The sequence below is a fragment of the Entelurus aequoreus genome, linkage group LG07 (genome assembly GCF_033978785.1).
Source record: "Entelurus aequoreus isolate RoL-2023_Sb linkage group LG07, RoL_Eaeq_v1.1, whole genome shotgun sequence".
Taxonomy (NCBI): Eukaryota; Metazoa; Chordata; class Actinopteri; order Syngnathiformes; family Syngnathidae; genus Entelurus; species Entelurus aequoreus.
Genome location: NC_084737.1, coordinates 75,697,680 through 75,721,459, shown reverse-complemented (window position 1 = coordinate 75,721,459; position 23,780 = coordinate 75,697,680). Strand labels below are relative to the sequence as shown.

The following is a 23,780-nucleotide window of genomic DNA, read 5'->3' as shown; positions in this document are numbered from 1 at the left end:
TTTTGAAGAATTTATCTGAATGTGCATGAACTATTTCTGTTCAAAATTGTTAGAAATGTCACATGTCATATCTTTAAATATTAACTGTCAGTTTACTGTACTGTGCCAACTCATATAGTAATGAGTACATATTTTCTATTGTTCCATTGAAAATAAACAGCAAAGTCCATTTGGCTGTCATCTGTTTTAATTATGAGACACATTTGTGTCAAAATCAGGATTTTTTTTTTTCATGCTTGAAGTAAGAAATTATTACTTTAAAAAAGCAGTTTTATACTTGTGAGTGTTGATGACACAGCTGTGCAACAGTTGATATTCTAGTTTCAAGCATGTTTTACTCAATATAGATCATAAAATCTCAGCAACAAGCTGTAATATCTTACTGAGATCATTTAGGACCAAAACACTTAAAACAAGTAAAACACTCTAACATACATAGTGAGAAGAATTATCTTATCAGACAGAAAATAAGCAAATATCACCCTTATTTGAGATATTTAATCTTACTTATTTCAGTTTTTGCAGTGTAGCTGACTGACTAACAGTTGGCAGAGCTCCAGGCTTTATTTTCTGATGTGTAGTGAAGCCCTGTGAAGTGGGTGGGCTCATCTAGCTAGGGGCGGGTCATGTCAATGTGGAAATTGGAGCAAAATAGTGAGGGAGATGATATTGTTTGGTGGAGATAAAGAGGCTCTTGGAGACATATTACGGTTACAAGATCGTTCAAATGGCCCTTTTGCAGAAAGAGCAGAAAACAACACTGACCAACCCCTAATTTGCGCATATATATATATGTTTTATGCATTTCCAAATGTGTTTTGCTCAGGCCACCACCTGCTTCCAATGCAAGTGACCTTGAATGCTTTATTGGTTGGCTTCCAGACTAAATGGCTTTGTTGCACAGTGTTATCGTCACGGGACGAAGACACCGGGGTTCAATGGCCGAGTCTCACCCCGCGAGGGTCGCGTCCGAGGCGGCTTCCAGCTGAGTGCTGTTGAGGTAGTGTTCGATCAGCTGCACTCTGCTTGGCTGGGGGTAAACAGATGGACAAATCACACACAGACAGACACACATACAGGATGTACTCTTGTTGTACCGCGCTACACTTCCACGCATCATAGTCTTTTGATACGGCCTTAAAGGTGGTCCTAAAATTGCCTTTTTATGAAGATTATACCAGTCAAAACACATCAAATCACAGAACCTCTGATAGTGTCCAAATAGTTCTGCGCCTAACTTAATATATTACCACTTGAGCATCATTAGGAATACAGTAGGTCTGTGCTATTTGCTGGGGTTATGTTCCAAGACCCCCCGAAAATGGCAAAAAAAAGCGAGTAATGGGCGCACCCATAAAATGCCCTCCCCCCCAAAAAACGCTTATGTTTGATACGCTAAATCATGGGTCATCATCATTTTTATGTGGCCCACGAAAGCCTGGAAATACTGTTAGTCAATAAATCTTTCTTACCAAATGTACTCTTTCTTTCCACTTTGATAGAAAAAAAATATGCACTGCATGACATTTTTTAAATACAGTATATAACATGGGCTGTCCAAAGTGTGGCCCCAGGGTCATTTTTGTCCCACAGCTTGTTTTTTATTGGCCCTCTGTACATTATAAAAAATAAAATTAATTCATTATTAATGACATATATTATTCAGTGTTTCCCATAAACTGCCAAGATACTTGTGGCGGTGGGGGCGTGGCTATGGGCGTGGTCAACATGACATCATCGAGTAATTTGCATAATTTACTACAATGATATGGTTTTCTCTAAAAAGGCTAAAAAAATGTATACTTACTAATTAATAATAACAGTTTTGTTTTAAACGTCCATCCATTCATCCATTTTACAATATAATTACAACACTTTATGTACATATTTATATACAGATTTGAACAATAAGTTATTCACTGAAATATATTTATTAATTGTGGTTCTTACAAAAAAGATATCTTATAAAATATAAAAGCTAAAATGTCTCTTAAAGCTCTGCCCCTTTAATTAGTGCATACTAAATAATTTTACTTTAGCCTACTACTACAACCATATTATTTACCAGCAACATAAAGTGAAACAGAGGCAGAGGTGTCCTGCCACAGTCAGTAACAAATAAACAGAAAACAGTAGTGGTCAAATACAAATAAGGCAACAAGAGAAGTATCCTACAATTCTCTTTTGTAAAGTAAATCTGAACAGCCTATATGGGCATCTACATCAACTGTATGATTTGCCTGAGAAGCTGGACAGGACAAATAAATAAATAAATAAATAAATAAATAAATAAATTTATTTTTATTTTTTATTTGTGGCGGACGTAATTCTTTCGTGGCGGGCCGCCACAAATAAATGAATGTGTGGGAAACACTGTTATTAGATATAACTAGGGCTGCAACAACTAATCGATTAAATCGATTAAAATCGATTATAAAAATAGTTGGCGATTAATTTAGTCATCGATTCTTTGGATCTATGCTATGCGCAGAGGCACGTTTTTAATATTATTTAAAAAAAATTATTATTATTTTTTTTTAATTAACCTTTATTTATAAACTGCAACATGTACAAACAGCTGACGAACAATAATCAAAATAAGTATGGTGCCAGTATGCTGTTTTTTTCAATAAATTACTGGAAAAGATAGAAATGTAGTTTGTCTCTTTTATCCGATTATTAATCGATTAATCGAAATAATAATCGGCAGATTAATCGATTATCAAATTAATCGTTAGTTGCAGCCCTAGATATAACCCTAATTTGCTTCGTCGCTGTTTACTCCAAAGCTAAGACGTGAGTGTTTTGTCCTAATAGCTTACATTACATTGGATTGATTTGAGCATTTTCAATGTACAAAATGTATCAAAGTAAACGTATGCTTTCATTTTTCGGTATACGGTCCTCGATGCAAAAAGTTTGGACACCTCCGCTGTATTACTTTTTTTTTTGTACAAATAAAAATAAATACTAAAATATCTGCTTGTCACTTAAATGTATAATTTTAAGGCAGAGTATGCTTCAATTAGTAGGTAAAAAAATTAAAATAATAATAATAATAATCAAGTGCATATGAAATTGTGTAATAATATCAGGAATCGGTTATATATTTATATTCACTGTAACATGCAGCCCTCTGAGGGCTCAATGAAAACGCTGTAATATCTCTCTCATAGTTATCAAATGCATTCTAAATTCAATTTGACACAGTTACAATTATAGGCATACAGTATACAGCAGACCTGGGCAAATGAAGGCCCGGGGGCCACATGCGCCCCGTTGAGCTTTTCAATCTGGCCTGCCGGACATTCCCAAATATTTGTTTTAGATGTTTAAGATGTAAAGTGTAGCTGCCATTATGATGTGCACTCATGTTTTTTAATGACCTTCAACTATACTAAGTCTTTCAACGGTTGGAATCTGCACTTTTGCATGATATACTAGTTACTATGGTCATCTAATTAGTTACTATGGTCATCTAATTAGTTACTATGGTAATCTACGTCACAGCAGCTCAGACGAGGCACCAAGCAGTGTGGGCGGGAAGCGTTTCCACAGACGCGGAAGGAGATTTTCCCAACAAAGTTCTAAAGCTTAGTGATATATCAGATATATCAGATTGTAGGTGGGTTTATTTTGTACCCTTCGCGTTCATATTTCACTGTTTGTTGCATTTTTGTTGCGTTTCACTTGATTGTAAAATATGTCGATCGAAAGGGGGTGTGACGTTCATGTTTTGTCAATATTCAGTGTTTTATCGTTCATAGAAAATGTTTAAAATCCATTTAGTTTTTTAAGGCGGTCTGTCATTACGTTTTTAGCATTCAATCAGACATTATTGTGAGGTTTTGTATTGGCGTCCCTAAAAATAGATATACCGGTCCTCAAACACATTGTTTTCTCTAAATGTGGCCCCCGAGTCAAAATAATTGCCCAGGCCTGGTATACAGTATTGTAGACAGTTAGAAACAGTGCAATAATGCAACATCACGTCTTGTCAAAGCATCTTCCAGCTTCAAAATGTTGGGCGAATTCACATGTGAGACAGCGCCCTCTGCTGGATTGATAGTTGGATTCATAGCACTGTTTTTCCCAGCAGATAGCAGCATCCTATCACTTTCTATTCAAGTTACTATAAAAAAATTAAACAATGAGAAAATAAATCTGCATATGCATGTAGATTGTGAATACTGAAAATGCAAATATGCGGGGATCTACCGTAGTTATATCATATATTGGGTGACACAGCAGTTTGACGTTATAAATGTTGATCAAGGCCACATATCTGCCAATTTGACTAAAATATACTTTAATGCATTCATGACGTTTGTCTGTTTTTTGATACGAACACAGGTTGTCTGCATCCATTGAAGCATCCAGCCACAACTTGAGAGCACAGAAGAAGTCATACCCAAACATCTGACCCCTCCGGGCGGAGTCAGCCCTGAGGTAGAGGTGCTTCATAAGGTTATCAGACAAAAACAATGCACTGCTTGTTCGCTGGAATCTGTGCGGGAGTGTGTCCGTGTCTTTATCGTGTGTGTGTGTTTTAAAGGTGTTCTCCCTACCGCAGAAGCTATCTGTCTGCAAGCCTATCTGATTACACCGACTCACTAAAAGGCCTCCAGTGTGATTGCATCCTAGCTTCCTCTTGTATCTCATTACTACATACCTGACACATCCATTAGTCAAACATATATATATACGCCACTTGCTATACTACACTGGTTCTCTCCAGGTACTCATTCTATGCCACTACTGAAAAATGTTACAGTATTTTTCGGAATATAAGTCGCATTTTTTTTCATAGTTTGGCCGGGGGTGCGACTTATACTCAGGAGCGACTTATGTGTGAAATTATTAACACATTACCGTAAAATATCAAATAATATTATTTAGCTCATTCACGTAAGAGACTAGACGTATGAGATTTCATGGGATTTAGCGATTAGGAGTGACAGATTGTTTGGTAAACGTATAGCATGTTCTATATGTTATAGTTATTTGAATGACTCTTACCATAATATGTTACGTTAACATACCAGGTAGGTTCTCAGTTGGTTATTTATGCCTCATATAACGTACACTTATTCAGCCTGTTGTTCACTATTCTTTAATTATTTTAAATTGCCTTTCAAATGTCTATTCTTGGTGTTGGGTTTTATCAAATACATTTCCCCAAAAAATGCGCCTTATACTCCAGTGCGACTTATATATGTTTTTTTTTTCCTTCTTTATTATGCATTTTCGGCCGGTGCGACTTATACTCCGGAGCGACTTATAGTCCGAAAAATACGGTATATCAATGTGCAGTGTCTCATGCAGCATTTTAAGTTGGGTTACTAATTGTTTATTTTACTCCGGTTTATTTCACGTTAGGTCAAGGTGGAGGAGTCGCAGCTCCGCTTTACTATGTCTTCTTGCTTGGTATTCTTGTATAAACTATTTGCTTGCCTAACATAAATACTTTTGCAACATCCAGTGGATGCATTTACAACAACAGTTTCTTTTATTTAAAAAATGCAGCACAATTTTACACTTAGCAAACTCATCTCACATGTTTGACATCCCTGATCTAGTGGAACGCCAAAGAATACCGTAAATTAACATTGAAAAACAGTGTTACTGTTCAAACTGTGTATGTAGTGTTACAGTGGCCAAAAATATTAAATATACCGTATTTTTCGGACTATAAGTCGCAGTTTTTTTCATAGTTTGGCCGGGGGTGCGACTTATACTCAGGAGCGACTTGTGTGAAATTATTAACACATTACCGTAAAATATCAACTAATATTTTTTAGCTCATTCACGTAAGAGACTAGACGTATAAGATTTCATGGGATTTAGCGATTAGGAGTGACAGATTGTTTGGTAAACGTATAGCATGTTCTATATGTTATAGTTATTAGAATGACTCTTACCATAATATGTTACGTTAACATACCAGGCACGTTCTCAGTTCAGTGTTTCCCACACATTCATTTATTTGTGGCGGCCCGCCACGAAAGAATTACGTTCGCCACAAATTTTTAAAAAAATAAAATAAAATATATATATATATATTTTTTTGTCCTTTCCAGCTTCTCAGGCTAATCATATAGTTGATGTAGATGCCCATATAGGCTGTTCAGATTTACTTTACAAAATAGAAGTGTAGGATTCTTCTCTTGTTGCCTTATTTGTATTTGACCACTACTGTTTTCTGTTTATTTGTTACTGACTGTGGCAGGACACCTCTGCCTCTGTTTCACTTTATGTTGCTGGTAAATAATATGGTTGTAGTAGTAGGCTAAAGTTAAATTATTTAGTATGCACTAATGAAAGGGGCAGAGCTTTAAGAGACATTTTAGCTTTTATATTTTATAAGATATATTTTTTGTAAGAACCACAATTAATAAATATATTTCAGTGAATAACTTATTGTTCAAATCTGTATATAAATACGTACAGAAAGTGTTGTAATTATATTGTAAAATGGATGGATGGATTGATGGACGTTTAAAACAAAACTGTTATTATTAATTAGTAAGTATACATTTTTTGAGCCTTTTTAGAGAAAATCATATCATTGTAGTAAATTATGCAAATTGCTTGATGATGTCATGGTGACCATGGCCATAGCCACGTCAATAGCCACGCCCCCACCGCCACAGGTATCTTGGCAGTTTATGGGAAACACTGCAGGTGGTTATTTATGCCTCATATAACGTACACTTATTCAGCCTGTTGTTTGCTATTCTTTATTTATTTTAAATTGCCTTTCAAAAGTCTATTCTTGGTGTTGGCTTTTATCAAATAAATTTCCCCCAAAAATGTGAATTATACTCCAGTGCGACTTATATATGTTTTTTCCATCTTTATTATGCATTTTCGGCCTGTGCGACTTATACTCCGAAGCGACATATAGTCCAAAAAATACGGTACTTGTTAATAAGACCTCTGCCTTGTTTTTAATTAATATTTAGGGCTACTGTATTTTACTGCTGGTCATTACGGTGGTACTTGGAGAGCCAAGGTTTTTCTGAGGTCGTGCTTGGGGAAAAAAGTTTTTTACCTGCGCAAAGACAAGTACTCTGTCATAAATGATTGATGAATCGTGTTAATGAGTCTATTGTAAAGGGTTGATGAAAATAATGGACAATTACTTAGCAGAGAAAATACTAGCATGTTTCAAATAATACAACATTCACTTAAGAATTTGTCTTAAATTACATTTGAGAAGGGAGAAAAGAAGGCTGCACAAAATGTAGTGTTTTGTCAATATGTGCATTATTTTGAAATTGCCAACATAACAGCAAACGAGAATAAAGCGACAGCGCCACCCACTGCTGCAAAGGTGTAAGTAATCAATAACAGTGGATGAGGAAAGCGCTTACCATGGTGTAAAAAGTGCTGCCATCCAGTGGATCGCCCAGCACATTAATGGCCACCAAAGAAACCTTAAAACAAATCTAAAATTAGGACAAAACAGCATGGAAAACAAGGAGTAACATGTCATTTTTAATTAACACTCAAGCTGTCACTTTATTACTTTTCTAATCTTTTATCATCTGAGGCTGTGAACCACGACATACTGTGTGACTGTCATTAACTACAGTACCTGATTGTAGTGATTGTGACGATTGACATGATTCTGGTGGAAGGTTATCTTCAGATAGGTTCCGACAGCGTCTACGTGGACTGACTTCAGCTCCCGGGCTCTGAAGCCTGTCTTCTCGTTGTCCGACAAAGACACGTACCTGTGGAGACAGCGTTCGTTTTGAATTGTATTATCAGTGTTTCCCATAAACTGCCAGGATACCTGTGGCGGTGGGGGCGTGGCTATGGGCGTGGTCACCATGACATCATCGAGTAATTTGCATAATTTACTAAAATGATATGATTTTCTCTAAAAAGGCTCAAAAAATGTATACTTACTAATTAATAATAACAGTTTTGTTTTAAACGTCCATCCATCCATTTTACAATATAATTACAACACTTTATGTACATATTTATATACAGATTTGAACAATAAGTTATTCACTGAAATATATTTATTAGTTGTGGTTCTTACAAAAAATATATCTTATAAAATATAAAAGCTAAAATGTCTCTTAAAGCTTTGCCCCTTTAATTAGTGCATACTAAATAATTTAACTTTAGCCTACTACTACAACCATATTATTTACCAGCAACATAAAGTGAAACAGAGGCAGAGGTGTCCTGCCTCAGTCAGTAACAAATAAACAGAAAACAGTAGTGGTCAAATACAAATAAGGCAACAAGAGAAGTATCCTACACTTCTCTTTTGTAAAGTAAATCTGAACAGCCTATATGGGCATCTACATCAACTATATGATTTGCCTGAGAAGCTGGACAGGACAAAAAATAAAAATAAAAATAAAAAAATAAATTGTGGCGGACTTACGTGGCGGGCCGCCACAAATAAATGAATGTGTGGGAAACACTGATTATGATGTCAAACATAACATTTTTAACACAGACATACAATTAAGTGGGGGGGTAAGTGTGGATGTTGTTTTAGGGTCCCAATCACAAAGGCCATGGGTTTTGTAAAGTATGAAGATTGATAATATGTAAGTTGTTTAAAAAACTGTCATAAATGTTAATATAAAATAAATATATCTGTGAAAAACCGTTAAAAATGTTACTTGACTCAAATTATGAACGTCTAACAAACTACACCTACAAAACTGCAAATTGGTTCGTTCCCCCTGGATAGCGGCAAACCCAAGTTTTGGACACTTCACTCGACACAGACGTCAAAAGGTCATCAAAGCTAACCTTTAAGCATTCACACACAGCACCCACATTTTGGAACAAGGACGAGGTAATCGAAGAAATGTAACCTATCTGTGACAGCATAGGAAAAAGTTATGTGCAAGTTTTGCACTTTTGCATCTCATTGCACGTGACGTTGGTGCGTTCAAAGACCCTCCGTTAAAGTTAGAAACACAGGAGTCACTTGGTTTTAAAGATGGGGGAGATTTAACACTGAGGAGATGCACTAATGATAATGTGATCACAATAATAATTATGTATTATTGGTAGAGATGTCCGATAATTGCGTTAAAATGTAATATCGTAAATTATCGGTATCGTTTTTGTTTTTTTTATCGGTATCGGGTTTTTTTTTTTTTTTTTTTTTTTATTAAATCAACATAAAAAACACAAGATACACTTACAATTAGTACACTAACCCAAAAAACCTCCCTCCCCCATTTACACTCATTCACACAAAAGGGTTGTTTCTTTCTGTTATTAATATTCTGGTTCCTACATTATATATCAATATATATCAATACAGTCTGCAAGGGATACAGTCCGTAAGCACACATGATTGTGTGTGCTGCTGGTCCACTAATAGTACTAACCTTTAACAGTTAATTTTACACATTTTCATTAATTACTAGTTTCTATGTAACTGTTTTTATATTGTTTTACTTTCTTTTTTATTTAAGAATGTTTTATTTATTTATTCATCTTATTTTATTCTATTAATTTTAAAAAAAAAGTACCTTATCTTCACCATACCTGGTTGTCCAAATCAGGCATAATAATGTGTTAATTCCACGACTGTATATATCAGTATCGGTTGATATCGGTATCGGTTGATATCGGCATCGGTTGATATCAGTATCTGTAATTAGAGAGTTGGACAATATCGGAATATAGGATATCGGCAAAAAGTCATTATCGGACATCCCTAATTATTGGTATTGTCCACTGATGATAATTCGACTTGAATCAGATAATCTCCACTTTACACTCAGAAATAAAAGGGAAATGTGAAATTTAACCGATTTTTAAATCATATTTAACAGGTAATACGATTATTTAAAATCATATTCCGGCTACTTTATTTTGAATTTGTTGTCATTTTTATGTGAACTACAAATGTAAAAAATATATGTATGTATTTAGTCATTTATCTATGTCAATGTTTCTCAAACGTGTTTCACCAAGTACCACCACAGAAAAAATGTTGGCCCTCAACTACCACCTTGTCGACCAACATTAAAATACAGTTGCATAGTAGACCTGAATATTCATTAAAAACAAGGCAGATATTTTATTTGACAAGTATATTTAATAGTTTTGGCTAGGGATGTCCGATAATGGCTTTTTGCCGATATCCGATATTCCGATATTGTCCAACTCTTTAATTACCGATACCGATATCAACCGATACCGATATCAACCGATATATGCAGTCGTGGAATTAACACATTATTATGCCTAATTTGGACAACCAGGTATGGTGAAGATAAGGTACTTTTTAAAAAAATTTGTAAAATAAGATAAATAAATTAAAAACATTTTCTTGAATAAAAAACAAAGTACAACAATATAAAAACAGTTACATAGAAACTAGTAATGAATGAAAAATAGTAAAATTAACTGTTAAAGGTTAGTACTATTAGTGGACCAGCAGCACGCACAATCATGTGTGCTTACGGACTGTATCCCTTGCAGACTGTATTGATATATATTGATATATAATGTAGGAACCAGAATATCAATAACAGAAAGAAACAACCCTTTTGTGTGAATGAGTGTGAATGGGGGAGGGAGGTTTTTTGGGTTGGTGCACTAATTGTAAGTGTATCTTGTGTTTTTTATGTTGATTTAATAAATAAATTTAAAAAAATTAAAAAAAAAATTAAAAAAATGATACCGATAATAAAAAAACCGATACCGATAATTTCCGATATTACATTTTAACGCATATATCGGCCGATAATATCGGCAGGCTGATATTATCGGACATCTCTAGTTTTGGCCATTGTAACATTTGAACAGTAACACTGTGTTTGAATATTTAATTAAGTTACCCTTTGGCGTACCACAAGATGGAGCCCTCGTACCACCACCACCGTTTGAGAATTACTGACCTAGATGGTTTAAAGATATGTTAATCCAATCTTTTAAAAGTCAAAAACCTCATTGGTTTCTTTTTTACATGTGGTTCAAAAAGAAGGTTTCAATCAAATCCATGCATTAATTTGCTTTTTCGTGCATGTAAACATATAAAGCGTGTATGTATGACGCGGCAACGTTTGGGTTTAGGGTGGGATGGGGGGCCCTTCAGGAGTCTGGTCTATAGGGACCCAGATTTTGGTGCTGCACCCCTGCATACATTTGAACAAAAATTACAAGTAAAGCAACCATAAATGTCTCTCTTACCAAAGTACAATTGAAAATAGTTCAAAGAAAGTGCAGTGGAATCACTCAGATTGAAAGCAACACACAACTGACCTGTGATTTGTTTGAATTTGGAATAAAGTTTTCCCACAGAGAATAATCTGTATCAAAAAAACAACTGTGTCAACACTTTCTTTTAACTGTCCAAGCAATGTTTGAAGTAACATGCACAGCAACGTCCACCCATTATAAACACACACAAACACCATAAAGTTAGGTAAAGTACAAACACATGCAATGGGAACAATTCTGCAAAAGCACACAAAGAGAAAAGCTGCAAGACAGAACAACACCCGGCTACCAGGAAGTTAACAAGGCACCACACATGAGGGATATATTTCCCTAAAGCCTTGATATTTAACAGTTTTATACTACAAATTATTTCTAGGGCCAAGTGTTTCACAAAACCAGAAGGACAATGTTACTTTTTCATTCCACCAACTTTCTTTGAGTATGCCGCTCATGTTTTAAAATCCCTCAAGTCTGTCTAAACAAATCAGCTTCATTTTAAGGAGTTACAGCGAGGGTCAGCAAACCCGCGGCTCTCGAGCTGCACGCCCTAGAGCAGGCCTGGGCAATTATTTTGACTCGGGGGGCCACATTTAGAGAAAAAAATGTGTCTGGGGGCCGGTATATCTATTTTTAGGAACACTAATACAAAACCTCACAATAATGTCTGATTTAATGCTAAAAACGTTATGACAGACCGCCTTAAAAAACATAATGGAATTTTACATTTTTCTATGAACGATAAAACACTGAATATTGACAAAATATGAATGTCACACACCCTTTCGATCGACATATTTTACAATCAAGTGAAACGCAACAAAAATGCAAGAAACAGGGAAATATGAACGTGAAGGGTACAAAATAAACCCACCTACAATCTCATATCTGATACATCACTATGCTTTAGAACTTTGTTGTGAAAATCTCCTTTTGGTCTGTGGAAACGCTTCCCGCCCACACTGCTTGGTGCCTCGTCTGAGCTGCTGTGACATAGATTACCATAGTAACTAATTATATGACCATAGTAACTAATTAAATGACCATAGTAACTAATTAGATTACCATAGTAACAGCACAGATTCCAACCATTGAAATACTTTGTATAGTTCAAGACTTACGGTCATTATAAAACATCACTGCACATCATAATGGCAGCTACACTTTCCATCTTAAAGATTTAAAAAAATTATTTGGGAATGTCCGGCGGGCCACATTGAAAAGCTTAACGGGCCGCATGTGGCCCCCGGGCCTTAATTTGCCCAGGTCTGCCCTAGTGGCTCCCTGGAGCATTTTTAAAAAAGGATTGAAAATGGAAAAAGATGGGGGTAAAATATTTTTTTTGTTTAAGTATAAATTTTGTTTGAGGACAAACATGACACAAATCTTCCCAATTGTTAGAAAGCCCACTGTTTAATATGTTTAAATAGGAGTATTAGGTGAACATCATTTTGTCCTACAAATTTTGGCGGTTCTTGAACTCACCATAGTGTGGACTGTGACGCAACAGTTTGTTTACATGTAAAATCTTCCACTCCTTCTTTGTCTCATTTTGCCCAACAAAACTTTCATGCTGTGCGCGAATGCACAAATGTGCGCTTTGTTGATGTTATTGACTTGTTGGAGTGCTAATCAGGCTATTTAGGCTAGCTGTATGTACAAACCCCGTTTCCATATGAGTTGGGAAATTGTGTTAGTTTTAAATATAAACGGAACACAATGATTTGCAAATCATTTTCAACCCATATTCAGTTGAATGCACTACAAAGACAAGATATTTGATGTTCAAACTCATAAAATTTATTTTTTTGCAAATAATAATTAACTTAGAATTTCATGGCTGCAACACGTGCCAAAGTAGTTGGGAAAGGGCATGTTCACCACTGTGTTACATGGCCTTTCCTTTTAACAACACTCAGTAAACGTTTGGGAACTGAGGAGACACATTTTTGAAGCTTCTCAGGTGGAATTCTTTCCCATTCTTGCTTGATGTACAGCTTAAGTTGTTCAACAGTCCGGGGGTCTCTCTTGTGCTATTTTAGGCTTCATAATGCGCCACACATTTTCAATGGGAGACAGGTCTGGACTACAGGCAGGCCAGTCTAGTACCCGCACTCTTTTACTATGAAGCCACGCTGTTGTAACACGTGGCTTGGCATTGTCTTGCTGAAATAAGCAGGGGCGTCCATGGTAACGTTGCTTGGATGGCAACATATGTTGCTCCAAAACCTGTATGTACCTTTCAGCATTAATGGCGCCTTCACAGATGTGTAAGTTACCCATGTCTTGGGCACTAATACACCCACATACCATCACAGATGCTGGCTTTTCAACTTTGCGCCTAAAACAATCCGGATGGTTCTTTTCCTCTTTGGTCCGGAGGACACGACGTCCACAGTTTCCAAAAACAATTTGAAATGTGGACTCGTCAGACCACAGAACACTTTTCCACTTTGTATCAGTCCCTCTTAGATGAGCTCAGGCCCAGCGAAGCCGACGGCGTTTCTGGGTGTTGTTGATAAACGGTTTTCGCCTTGCATAGGAGAGTTTTAACGTGCACTTACAGATGTAGCAACCAACTGTAGTTACTGACAGTGGGTTTCTGAAGTGTTCTTGAGCTTATGTGGTGATATCCTTTACACACTGATGTCGCTTGTTGATGCAGTACAGCCTGAGGGATGGAAGGTCACGGGCTTAGCTGCTTACGTGCAGTGATTTCTCCAGATTCTCTGAACCCTTTGATGATATTACGGAGCGTAGATGGTGAAATCCCTAAATTCCTTGCAATAGCTGCTTGAGAAAGGTTTTTCTTAAACTGTTCAACAATTTGCTCACGCATTTGTTGACAAAGTGGTGACCCTCGCCCCATCCTTGTTTGTGAATGACTGAGCATTTCATGGAATCTACTTTTATACCCAATCATGGCACCCACCTGTTCCCAATTTGCCTGTTCACCTGTGGGATGTTCCAAATAAGTGTTTGATGAGCATTCCTCAACTTTATCAGTATTTATTGCCACCTTTCCCAACTTCTTTGTCACGTGTTGCTGGCATCAAATTCTAAAGTTAATGATTATTTGCCAAAAAAAAAATGTTTATCAGTTTGAACATCAAATATGTTGTCTTTGTAGCATATTCAACTGAATATGGGTTGAAAATGATTTGCAAATCATTGTATTCCGTTTATATTTACATCTAACACAATTTCCCAACTCATATGGAAACGGGGTTTGTACATATTGCATCATTATGCCTCATTTGTAGGTACATTTGAGCTCTTTTAATTTCCTTTACTTTGATCCTCTTTGTATATAATCTAATTTTGCATGTCTCATGACACGTTATCTGTATGTAATATTGGCTGCATTTCAGATAATTGTTTGTGTGCCGTGTTGTTCCAGACCACAGCAAATGTCACCTAGCTTGCCAAAGATTGTAATAAATCTATTAAAAGAAAACAGCCTGCCGTTTCCTTTAATTTGGACACACACATCTATACCTTTGGCCATTAAAAGCCAGTCATTTCCAGGAGTTATCTCACTTTCTGTCAATGAAGATTTGCTTCAGCCTGCGACACATAGTCATTTTGATAGTAGGCTATTATAGGTAATATAGACACTTACATCATGTGTTGCCTTCATTATAAGACTTAGATATGGCTTTTTTTTATTTTTAGTGGCTCCAGAAAGATTTGTTTTTTGTATTTTTGGTCCAATATGGCTATTTCAATGTTTTGTGTTGCCGACCCCTGAGTTACAGCCTTTCTCTCATGCAAGTTGTTTTGTTGGTTTGTGACATTTCCTGCATTTTCCCTTTGCATTTGTTTTTGACAATGCAGCATTCATGTGATTGTAGCATTTTTGTTTTATTCGCAGTGTTTTGCCATTGCATTTGTTTTATGGTTGTTGTGCGTTCTTGGTTTTGAATCCTTTCTGGGTTTGGAACATTTACCCTTGTCAGTGTAAAAATAAGTTAACCACGTGGCTATCAAAACACCAAATTCCACTTTAGACGAGAATGTGTCCACAATGGTTCTGTTCTTGTCTGCAGTCTCACCCGAGTCTCCGAAGCTGTCCAATGAACGCTGGGGTGCTCGGTTCAGGTAGAGGGTCCCCTATGTGGAACTCTACCTGGGTTGAGATGAGGTAATGGTGGGCCAGGAGCTGCAGCTTCTTGACCCGACTTCTTTCCACCAACTGCAGGGTGATGTGCTGAGGGTAGCTGCAATGCCTGTAGAATATTTCATTATATTAGCTTAGAGGACCCACAGTGTCCAAATGACCGAAATTTCACTAACAAGTTCTCATTGTGTATCTTTTGCTCCTGAAAATTAATCTGGCAGTCATTTCCCATAATATCGATTCATTTTTTAAGTAGTCGGCTTATAACTAATTGTACTTGGAACGCCCCCTCTCTATCACCAGACTCGGTATGCCGCCCCTTCCTGGTGGGATGTCATCTACAGAACTGGAGCCAATTTTCCCGTATAGACAGTGTGGATAGAGGCATGTAAAAATATTATTTTCATCACTTAATTGCATGTTTTTGTCACCTTAGTCCATGAGTACTTCAAAACTGATATGGTTAACATTATGAGCAAAAAATAAATGAAAATATGACATATAGACACCATAGCTTGTGTTTCCTTATCTTTAGTGTCAGCTTGTCGTTGCTTTTTTTAGTGCTGTCAAGCGATAAAATTATTAATTGTGATTAATCGCATTCTGTTCATAGTTAACGCACAAATAAATGTGATTAATTGCAGTTAGATACAATTTTTTATAATTAATAAGTAGGGATGTCCGATAATGGCTTTTTGCCGATATTCGTTATTCCGATATTGTCCAACTCTTTAATTACAGATACCGATATCAACCGATACCGATATCAACCGATACCGATATATACAGTCGTGGAATTAACACATTATTATGCCTAATTTGGACAACCAGGTATGGTGAAGATAAGGTCCTTTTTTTAAAAATGTATAAAATAAAATAAGATAAATAAATTAAAAACATTTTCTTGAATAAAAAAAGAAAGTAAAACAATATAAAAACAGTTACCTAGAAACTAGTAATTAATGAAAATGAGTAAAATTAACTGTTAAAGGTTAGTACTAATAGTGGACCAGCAGCACGCACAATCATGTGTGCTTACGGACTGTATCCCTTGCAGACTGTATTGATATATATTGATATATAATGTAGGAACCAGAATATTAATAACAGAAAGAAACAACCCTTTTGTGTGAATGAGTGTAAATGGGGGAGGGAGGTTTTTTGGGTTGGTGCACTAATTGTAAGTGTATCTTGTGTTTTTTATGTTGATTTAATTTAAAAACAAAACAAAAAAACAACAACAAAAATCCGATACCGATAATAAAAAAAACGATACGGATAATTTCCGATATTACATTTAAAAGCATTTATCGGCCGATATTATCGGACATCCCTATTAATAAGTGCACTCTAGACAGATCATTTTTAAGTTTTTAAGACCTTGTCTGGTATTTAGTATAGCGTGGCACTTTTATTTTGAAGCCGGAAGTGTGTGAATAGGTGTATTGACATATTTTTCCGATATTGACAATGTTTTGCAATAGAAAAAGTGTGACTTCCTGCCTACTGTCTCTCATTTCTGCTGAGCTTTTATACCATCTTACTAAAGCAGTTCCAGTCACAATCTACATTTTATGTTGTCAATGCACCTGCGGAATTAAATTGTGGAATGGATTCAGGAAAGAAATTCAACAATATACAAACCCCGTTTCCATATGAGTTGGGAAATTGTGTTGGATGTAAATATAAACGGAATACAATGATTTGCAAATCCTTTTCAACCCATATTCAGTTGAATGCACTACAAAGACAACATATTTGATGTTCAAACTCATAAACTTTATTTTATTTTTTGCAAATAATAATTAAATTAGAATTTCATGGCTGCAACACGTGCAAAAGTAGTTGGGAAAGGGCATGTTCACCACTGTGTTACATGGCCTTTCCTTTTAACAACACTCAGTAAACATTTGGGAACTGAGGAGACACATTTTTGAAGCTTCTCAGGTGGAATTCTTTCCCATTCTTGCTTGATGTACAGCTTAAGTTGTTCAACAGTCCGGGGGTCTCCCTTGTGCTATTTTAGGCTTCATAATGCGCCACACATTTTCAATGGGAGACAGGTCTGGACTACAGGCAGGCCAGTCTAGTACCCGCACTCTTTTACTATGAAGCCACGTTGATGTAACACGTGGCTTGGCATTGTCTTGCTGAAATAAGCAGGGGCGTCCATGGTAACATTGCTTGGATGGCAACATATGTTGCTCCAAATCCTGTATGTACCTTTCAGCATTAATGGCGCCTTCACAGTTGTGTAAGTTACCCATGTCTTGGGCACTAATACACCCCCATACCATCACAGATGCTGGCGTTTCAACTTTGCGCCTATAACAATCCGGATGGTTCTTTTCCTCTTTGACACGACGTCCACAGTTTCCAAAAACAATTTGAAATTTGGACTCGTCAAACCACAGAACACTTTTCCACTTTGTATCAGTCCATCTTAGATGAGCTCAGGCCCAGCGAAGCCGACGGCGTTTCTGGGTGTTGTTGATAAACGCTTTTCGCCTTGCATAGGAGAGTTTTAACTTGCACTTACAGATGTAGCGACCAACAGTGGGTTTCTGAAGTGTTCCTGAGCCCATGTGGTGATATCCTTTACACACTGATATCGCTTGTTGATGCAGTACAGCCTGAGGGATCGAAGGTCACGGGCTTAGCTGCTTACGTGCAGTGATTTCTCCAGATTCTCTGAACCCTTTGATGATATTACGGAGCGTAGATGGTGAAATCCCTAAATTCCTTGCAATAGCTGCTTGAGAAAGGTTTTTCTTAAACTGTTCAACAATTTGCTCACGCATTTGTTGACAAAGTGGTGACCCTCGCCCCATCCTTGTTTGTGAATGACTGAGCATTTCATGGAATCTACTTTTATACCCAATCATGGCACCCACCTGTTCCCAATTTGCCTGTTCACCTGTGGGATGTTCCAAATAAGTGTTTGATGAGCATTCCTCAACTTTATCAGTATTTATTGCCACCTTTCCCAACTTCTTTGTCACGTGTTGCTGGCATCAAATTCTAAAGTTAATGATTATTCGCACAAAAAAAAATGTTTATCAGTTTGAACATCAAATATGTTGTCTTTGTAGCATATTCAACTGAATATGGGTTGAAAAGGATTCGCAAATCATTGTATTCCGTTTATATTTACATCTAACACAATTTCCCAACACATATGGAAACGGGGTTTGTACTAGGGTTGTACGGTATACTGGTATTAGTATTGCACCGCGATACTAATGAATCATATTCGGTACTATACCGCCTCTGAAAAGTACCGGTCCGCCCCGCCAAACTTGCAATAAGAAACATATGTTTAATGTACCGTAAGATTTTTTGTTACAATAAAGCCAATATTTTTTGTGGTCCCCTTTATTTAGAAAAGTACCAAAAAGTATCGAAAAAATTTTGGTACCGGTACCGGTACCAAAACATTGGTAACGGGACAACACTACAATGTACTAATATGATCCAATTCAAGAAACTATTCATACTTAAAGTGTTTACAAAGTACAAAGAAGAAGAACCATGATACACAGACATTTTCCAACACTATGGAATGATGAAGATGATAGCGCGTGTTAATCGCCGGCCAATTTTTTTTTTATAGTTAACGCGTTATATAGCATTCAATTTGACGACACTAGTTTTAACCTGAGCTTATCATGATTTTTTTTTTTTTTATACTTTTAAATTTTTTTTACATTCCTTGCCCCTGTGTGTTCCCACCTTTGTAAAGCTGCTGGAAATGTGACTTTTTTCTTTCTTGAAGATGAATAAAGTATCCATCTACCTATGTTCTTTCAGCATTTTCTCAAGCACAAGTCAACTCAACTCAAGGTACAATTCCAGCAATTAAGCATCAGTAGAAGAGGACACAAAATACAATACTAGCAGCTTGGCTTAGTTTTCTCTGCTTTTGGAGCGCCGGGGTCCGCGGCTGAGCTTGTGTCACCTGCTGCGAGCGTGAAGCGGAGCTACACTTAAGTGTTTACGATATGAATACTATAAAGCGCCATAATGCAGCCACTGGTCTGTCTGCTCCAAGCCAAAGAGGAGCCGTAAAGTCACCGCATCCATGGAGGCGAAAAAGCTCCATTACACATGCCGCTGGTGTGTCTGCTCCAAAAAGGAACTGCAAAGTCCCGGAGACTCCAAAGTGGTGAAAACTTGTACAACACCTAATGTACAGAATATTTTTCGCACGTTCTAACTCAGTCTTTCTCATATTGCTAATTTCTTCAAACTCTGCACGAAAATAAGCTATTTTGTGATAAAGATGCTACCAAAACACATGCTACACATCATGAAATTGACTCCAGTCTTCTGTAGGTGACGTCAGCAAGCTGATGCAGGCCCGCCCACATTTTGGATTTAATAGCGGGCGTTCCAAAATGTGCTGAAACTCATCAAAAAATAATCTTAAAATTATTAAGGTGTCTACTTCGGGGGGGAATTTAATCAGTAGATATCATGTTTAGGTCCAGAAATATGAAATACATCCCAACGTTGCCAGAATTAGAGCGACAACCGATGGTGTCCTTTACATATCTTCAGTGTTAATTGTGAATACATTGTTTTTAAGTTTTAATACATAGTTATTAACTTATTTTTAAAACTTGTCAGACTGACGTTAGCAAGCTCTTTATTGCCTTTTGCACAGCGTCACAGCATCATGCAGAACCCAAAAACATGCATGTTAGGCTAATTCAATGCTTCTCAATGACGTGACTTTAAATAGTATGATTTATCCACAAAAATGTTATAAGTACAACATTTTATCCTTAACATTAAAGAAAACAAAATGGAAAGAAATATAGATCAACTTACTGTACAGCAAAGAATAACTTTATTAACAGTGTTTTAGTCTGTAACAGAAAAGACTAAGAGTGCATCAATTTGCCTGAAGTTGAAAATATAATTCTTCAAGTATAAACATTTTTCTGACCGACTTGAACCATTTTATACTGAAATTTTTTTTTAAAAATTCAATGAATAATCATAGAGTCAAAATGATCAGCATTTTGCATCTTGCTTTACATCAGGGGTCCCCAAACTTTTTGACTCGGGGGCCGCATTGGGTTAAAACAATTTGGCCGGGGGCTGGGCTGTGTATATATATATATATATATATATATATATATATATATATATATATATATCCATCCATTTTCTACCGCTTGTCCCTTGTCGCCACCTCATCGCAGGGCCAACACAGATAGACAGACAACATTCACATATATATATATATATATATATATATATATATATATATATATATATATATATATATATATATATATATATATATATATATATATATTAGATATATATAGCGCACTTTCCGCGCTCGCGATGATGTCACGTTATCGATGCGAAAATGCATTTTTAGACAATATGATTTGCCTGAGCGGCTAGGAGACACCGTGAGTAGCAAGCGGTACAAAGTGGATAAGAAAAGACAGAATTTTTGTTTTTTTATTTTTTTATACTAGGGACTTCCCGCGGGCCTGATTTTGGACGCTGGCGGGCCGGATTCGGCCCGCGGGCCGTAGTTTGGGGACCCCTGCTTTACATTAAACAGGGTTTGAAGCATGATACTGATAAAGCACGTTGCCAGAACCCCGACTTAAACAAGTTGAAAAACTTATGCGGGTGTTACCATCTAGTGGTCAATTGTACGGAATATGTACTGTACTGTGCAATCTACTAATAAAAGTTTCAATCAATCAAAAGAAAAAGGGTGAATGTGAGTGTGAATTGATGTATTTACCTGCTGGATCTCCACCCGCTGACAGTGGGTGCGTGGACCATGAGCTGCTTAGCACTGAAGTTGTCCTCATGACTGGAAGAGCTGACGACATTAAATCCTATCTTCCTGGGCATCCCTCCACTTTACACTGAAAGGGGACAAACAAGCACATTGGCGGCAAATCCAACATATCTAAATGTGTGTCAAGCCTTCCAATCAGCATGTATTCAACCCTCTAATATACTGCTGATGTATTAATTAGCTACAATAATGTTGATGGTTTTCTAATTTAGCAACACTGCATTAACTATAGAAAACAATGACGCAATTATTTAGACGATTTCAAATTTTGAACAGGCAATGCAGGGGGCAACTGTCAACTACTTCTTAATCCAACATGGCTGAGCCTGCAGTTGCTTTGTTGTGATGACGTTTAAGCACACTCCAATCAATCGACTTGACTTATACACGTCTTTTACTTTGATTAAGGTCGTTTCGACTGAGAAATATTATTCTAGGGCGTTCTTATTTAAAGCTTACCGCGAACATCACCGTAATGTTGACAGCTCGTAGTCACGTCTCGTCTCCATAACCACTAGAGGGCATGCGCAGTGGAACTTCGCAAGGGATTGTGGTCAATTCCGCTTTTGTGCGACATTGAGTCACAACTTCTTTACGGTAGTACTGTTTTAATCTATATTGGGAAAAATGGCTATTAGTGGAGATTATTTTATGTCTATATGTTGAAAAATGCATACAATATATATTTTTATATTGTTATTTGTATTTTTTTTTAAATTGTATAAACCTTTATTTATAATATTGTAGCGGCTGGCTACGGGGTGTTAGCCAATGGCTTTGGCTGGGGGGCGGGACTTCCGGGGAAGTTAGGGAAGTCACGTTGTTGACAGGAAGTGTTGGTTCGAGTTTTGCCGGGAAAGGAGATAGACGCATGTTGGAGCTGTTGTGTGCCTTAAATGCATCTTGTACAATAAATGCAAGATAACTGAAGAAGTCTCTGAGCCTACATTCCTGAGATTATTACAATATGCAACAATTACATACAATCAAGAAATAATAATAAACAAAACACGTACAGAAATAGTACTCAAACAGTACAAAACAGCGCCAGGGGGTTGTCAACTCAATAAAGTAACTAAAATAGAATGCAAAATATATATATGTAACAAAATGTAAAGCCATGGGCTTCTTTCTTTTTTCTTTCTTTAGTTTATTTCGAACATGAACACACTTAACGTATAATACATCACACACTTTCATATCATTTCACTATACATCATGTCTGAAAAGGAGTAGAAAGAAGCAGTATACACAGCAGTTTTGTAATATGTAATTGATTAATTCAGTCATTATTAACATACTGAGATGAAGAATATCTTATTTTCAATAAGGTTGAAAGTATGTCTCATAAGTCTTCTTCTTTGTACTTTGTAATCACTATTATTTTGAACAACCTCTAGAGTGGATCATATCAGTACAATGTTTAACTTCTTTACTTAATCCATTCCATAATTTAATTCCGCATACTGATATGCTAAAGGTTGTAAGTGTTGTACGTGCATACAAATGTTTTGTATGCACACAAGTTCCGTAAATAATCCTAATTTGGAACACAGCATCATAGTTTTCACATCTTTTTGGTTGTTAGAGGTAGAACACGTTTTAAAGTACAGTTCTAATTCTTTTTTAAAGGCACAAAAAAACAGGTCGGGTATTGAGAAATGTACATTTATGAACATAAAACGTAGCCAAAAGGAAAATGAGGTTGCAAAGGTCAAATTAATTTTCAAAATTGTTTTCATACGGTGTGAATTCAAATAGCACATTTTAAAAACAAAGCACATATTTGTCATGAATATTGTCCAGGATTTTTTTGGTTTTTGTTGTTTTTTGGAATTTTGTAAACCTTTATTTATACATTTCAACATTTACAAACAGTTGAGGAATGATAATCAAAGTAAGTACAGATGCAGTACAAAACAGCGCCAGAGGGTTGTAAATTCAAAGTAACTAAAATAGAATGCAATATATATATATATATATATATATATATATATATATATATATATATATATATATATATATATATATATATATATATATATATATATATATATATATATATATATATATATATATATATAAAACAAAGTGCAAAGCCATAGGCTAACTCAATTTCAGTAAATAACTTAAATTTGGAACACAGCATCATCGTTTTCACAGGTCGTATGCTCGGATTCCAGCAGTGCATTGATTAGCATAAAAAACATAGCATCAGAAACAAGACAAGATTTAGTTTATGAAATAGTTCAGGCAATCTACAGAATAAATAAAGCGGGAGGTGTGGTAACATTTCTTTGGGTTCCTGTTTATGTAGGAGTTGAGGGCAATGAATTAGCTGATATATACGCAAAACAAGCAACCACTAAAACAGAAGTAAACATGGAGATTAAGCACAGTAAAGAAGAAGTGAAGAACATCATTAAGATGGAACACAATAAAAAGTGGCAGGATAATTGGAAAAAGGAAACAAAAGGTAGAGAGTATTACAAAGTCCAGAGGAGAGTAGGTGTAATGAGAGGAGGCAATAGAAATAGGAAGGAAGAAGATATTATTACTAGAATGAGATTAGGACATACATATCTAAATGATGGATGAAGGATGCCA

At 36.2% G+C, this 23,780-nt stretch overlaps 1 protein-coding gene across 3 annotated transcripts in view; it reads right to left on the bottom strand.

Annotated features, from left to right (window-relative positions):
- The window catches only part of cep104 (centrosomal protein 104), a 93,813-nt gene extending 72,074 nt beyond the window's left edge, over positions 1–21,739 (bottom strand). For 2 of the 3 annotated variants that reach the window (XM_062054500.1, XM_062054498.1), the window contains exons 1-6: positions 21,633–21,739; positions 21,114–21,240; positions 15,273–15,446; positions 7,601–7,739; positions 7,377–7,439; positions 954–1,030 (exon numbers count right to left, since the gene is read on the bottom strand). In XM_062054500.1, coding sequence (XP_061910484.1) covers positions 954–1,030; positions 7,377–7,439; positions 7,601–7,739; positions 15,273–15,446; positions 21,114–21,226 — 566 coding nt within the window. In that variant the 5' untranslated portion in view covers positions 21,227–21,240; positions 21,633–21,739. The remainder of the gene's footprint in view (positions 1–953; positions 1,031–7,376; positions 7,440–7,600; positions 7,740–15,272; positions 15,447–21,113; positions 21,241–21,632) is intronic. The other variant, XM_062054499.1, reaches the window with a different exon arrangement.
- Between the last annotated feature and the right edge of the window lie 2,041 nt (positions 21,740–23,780).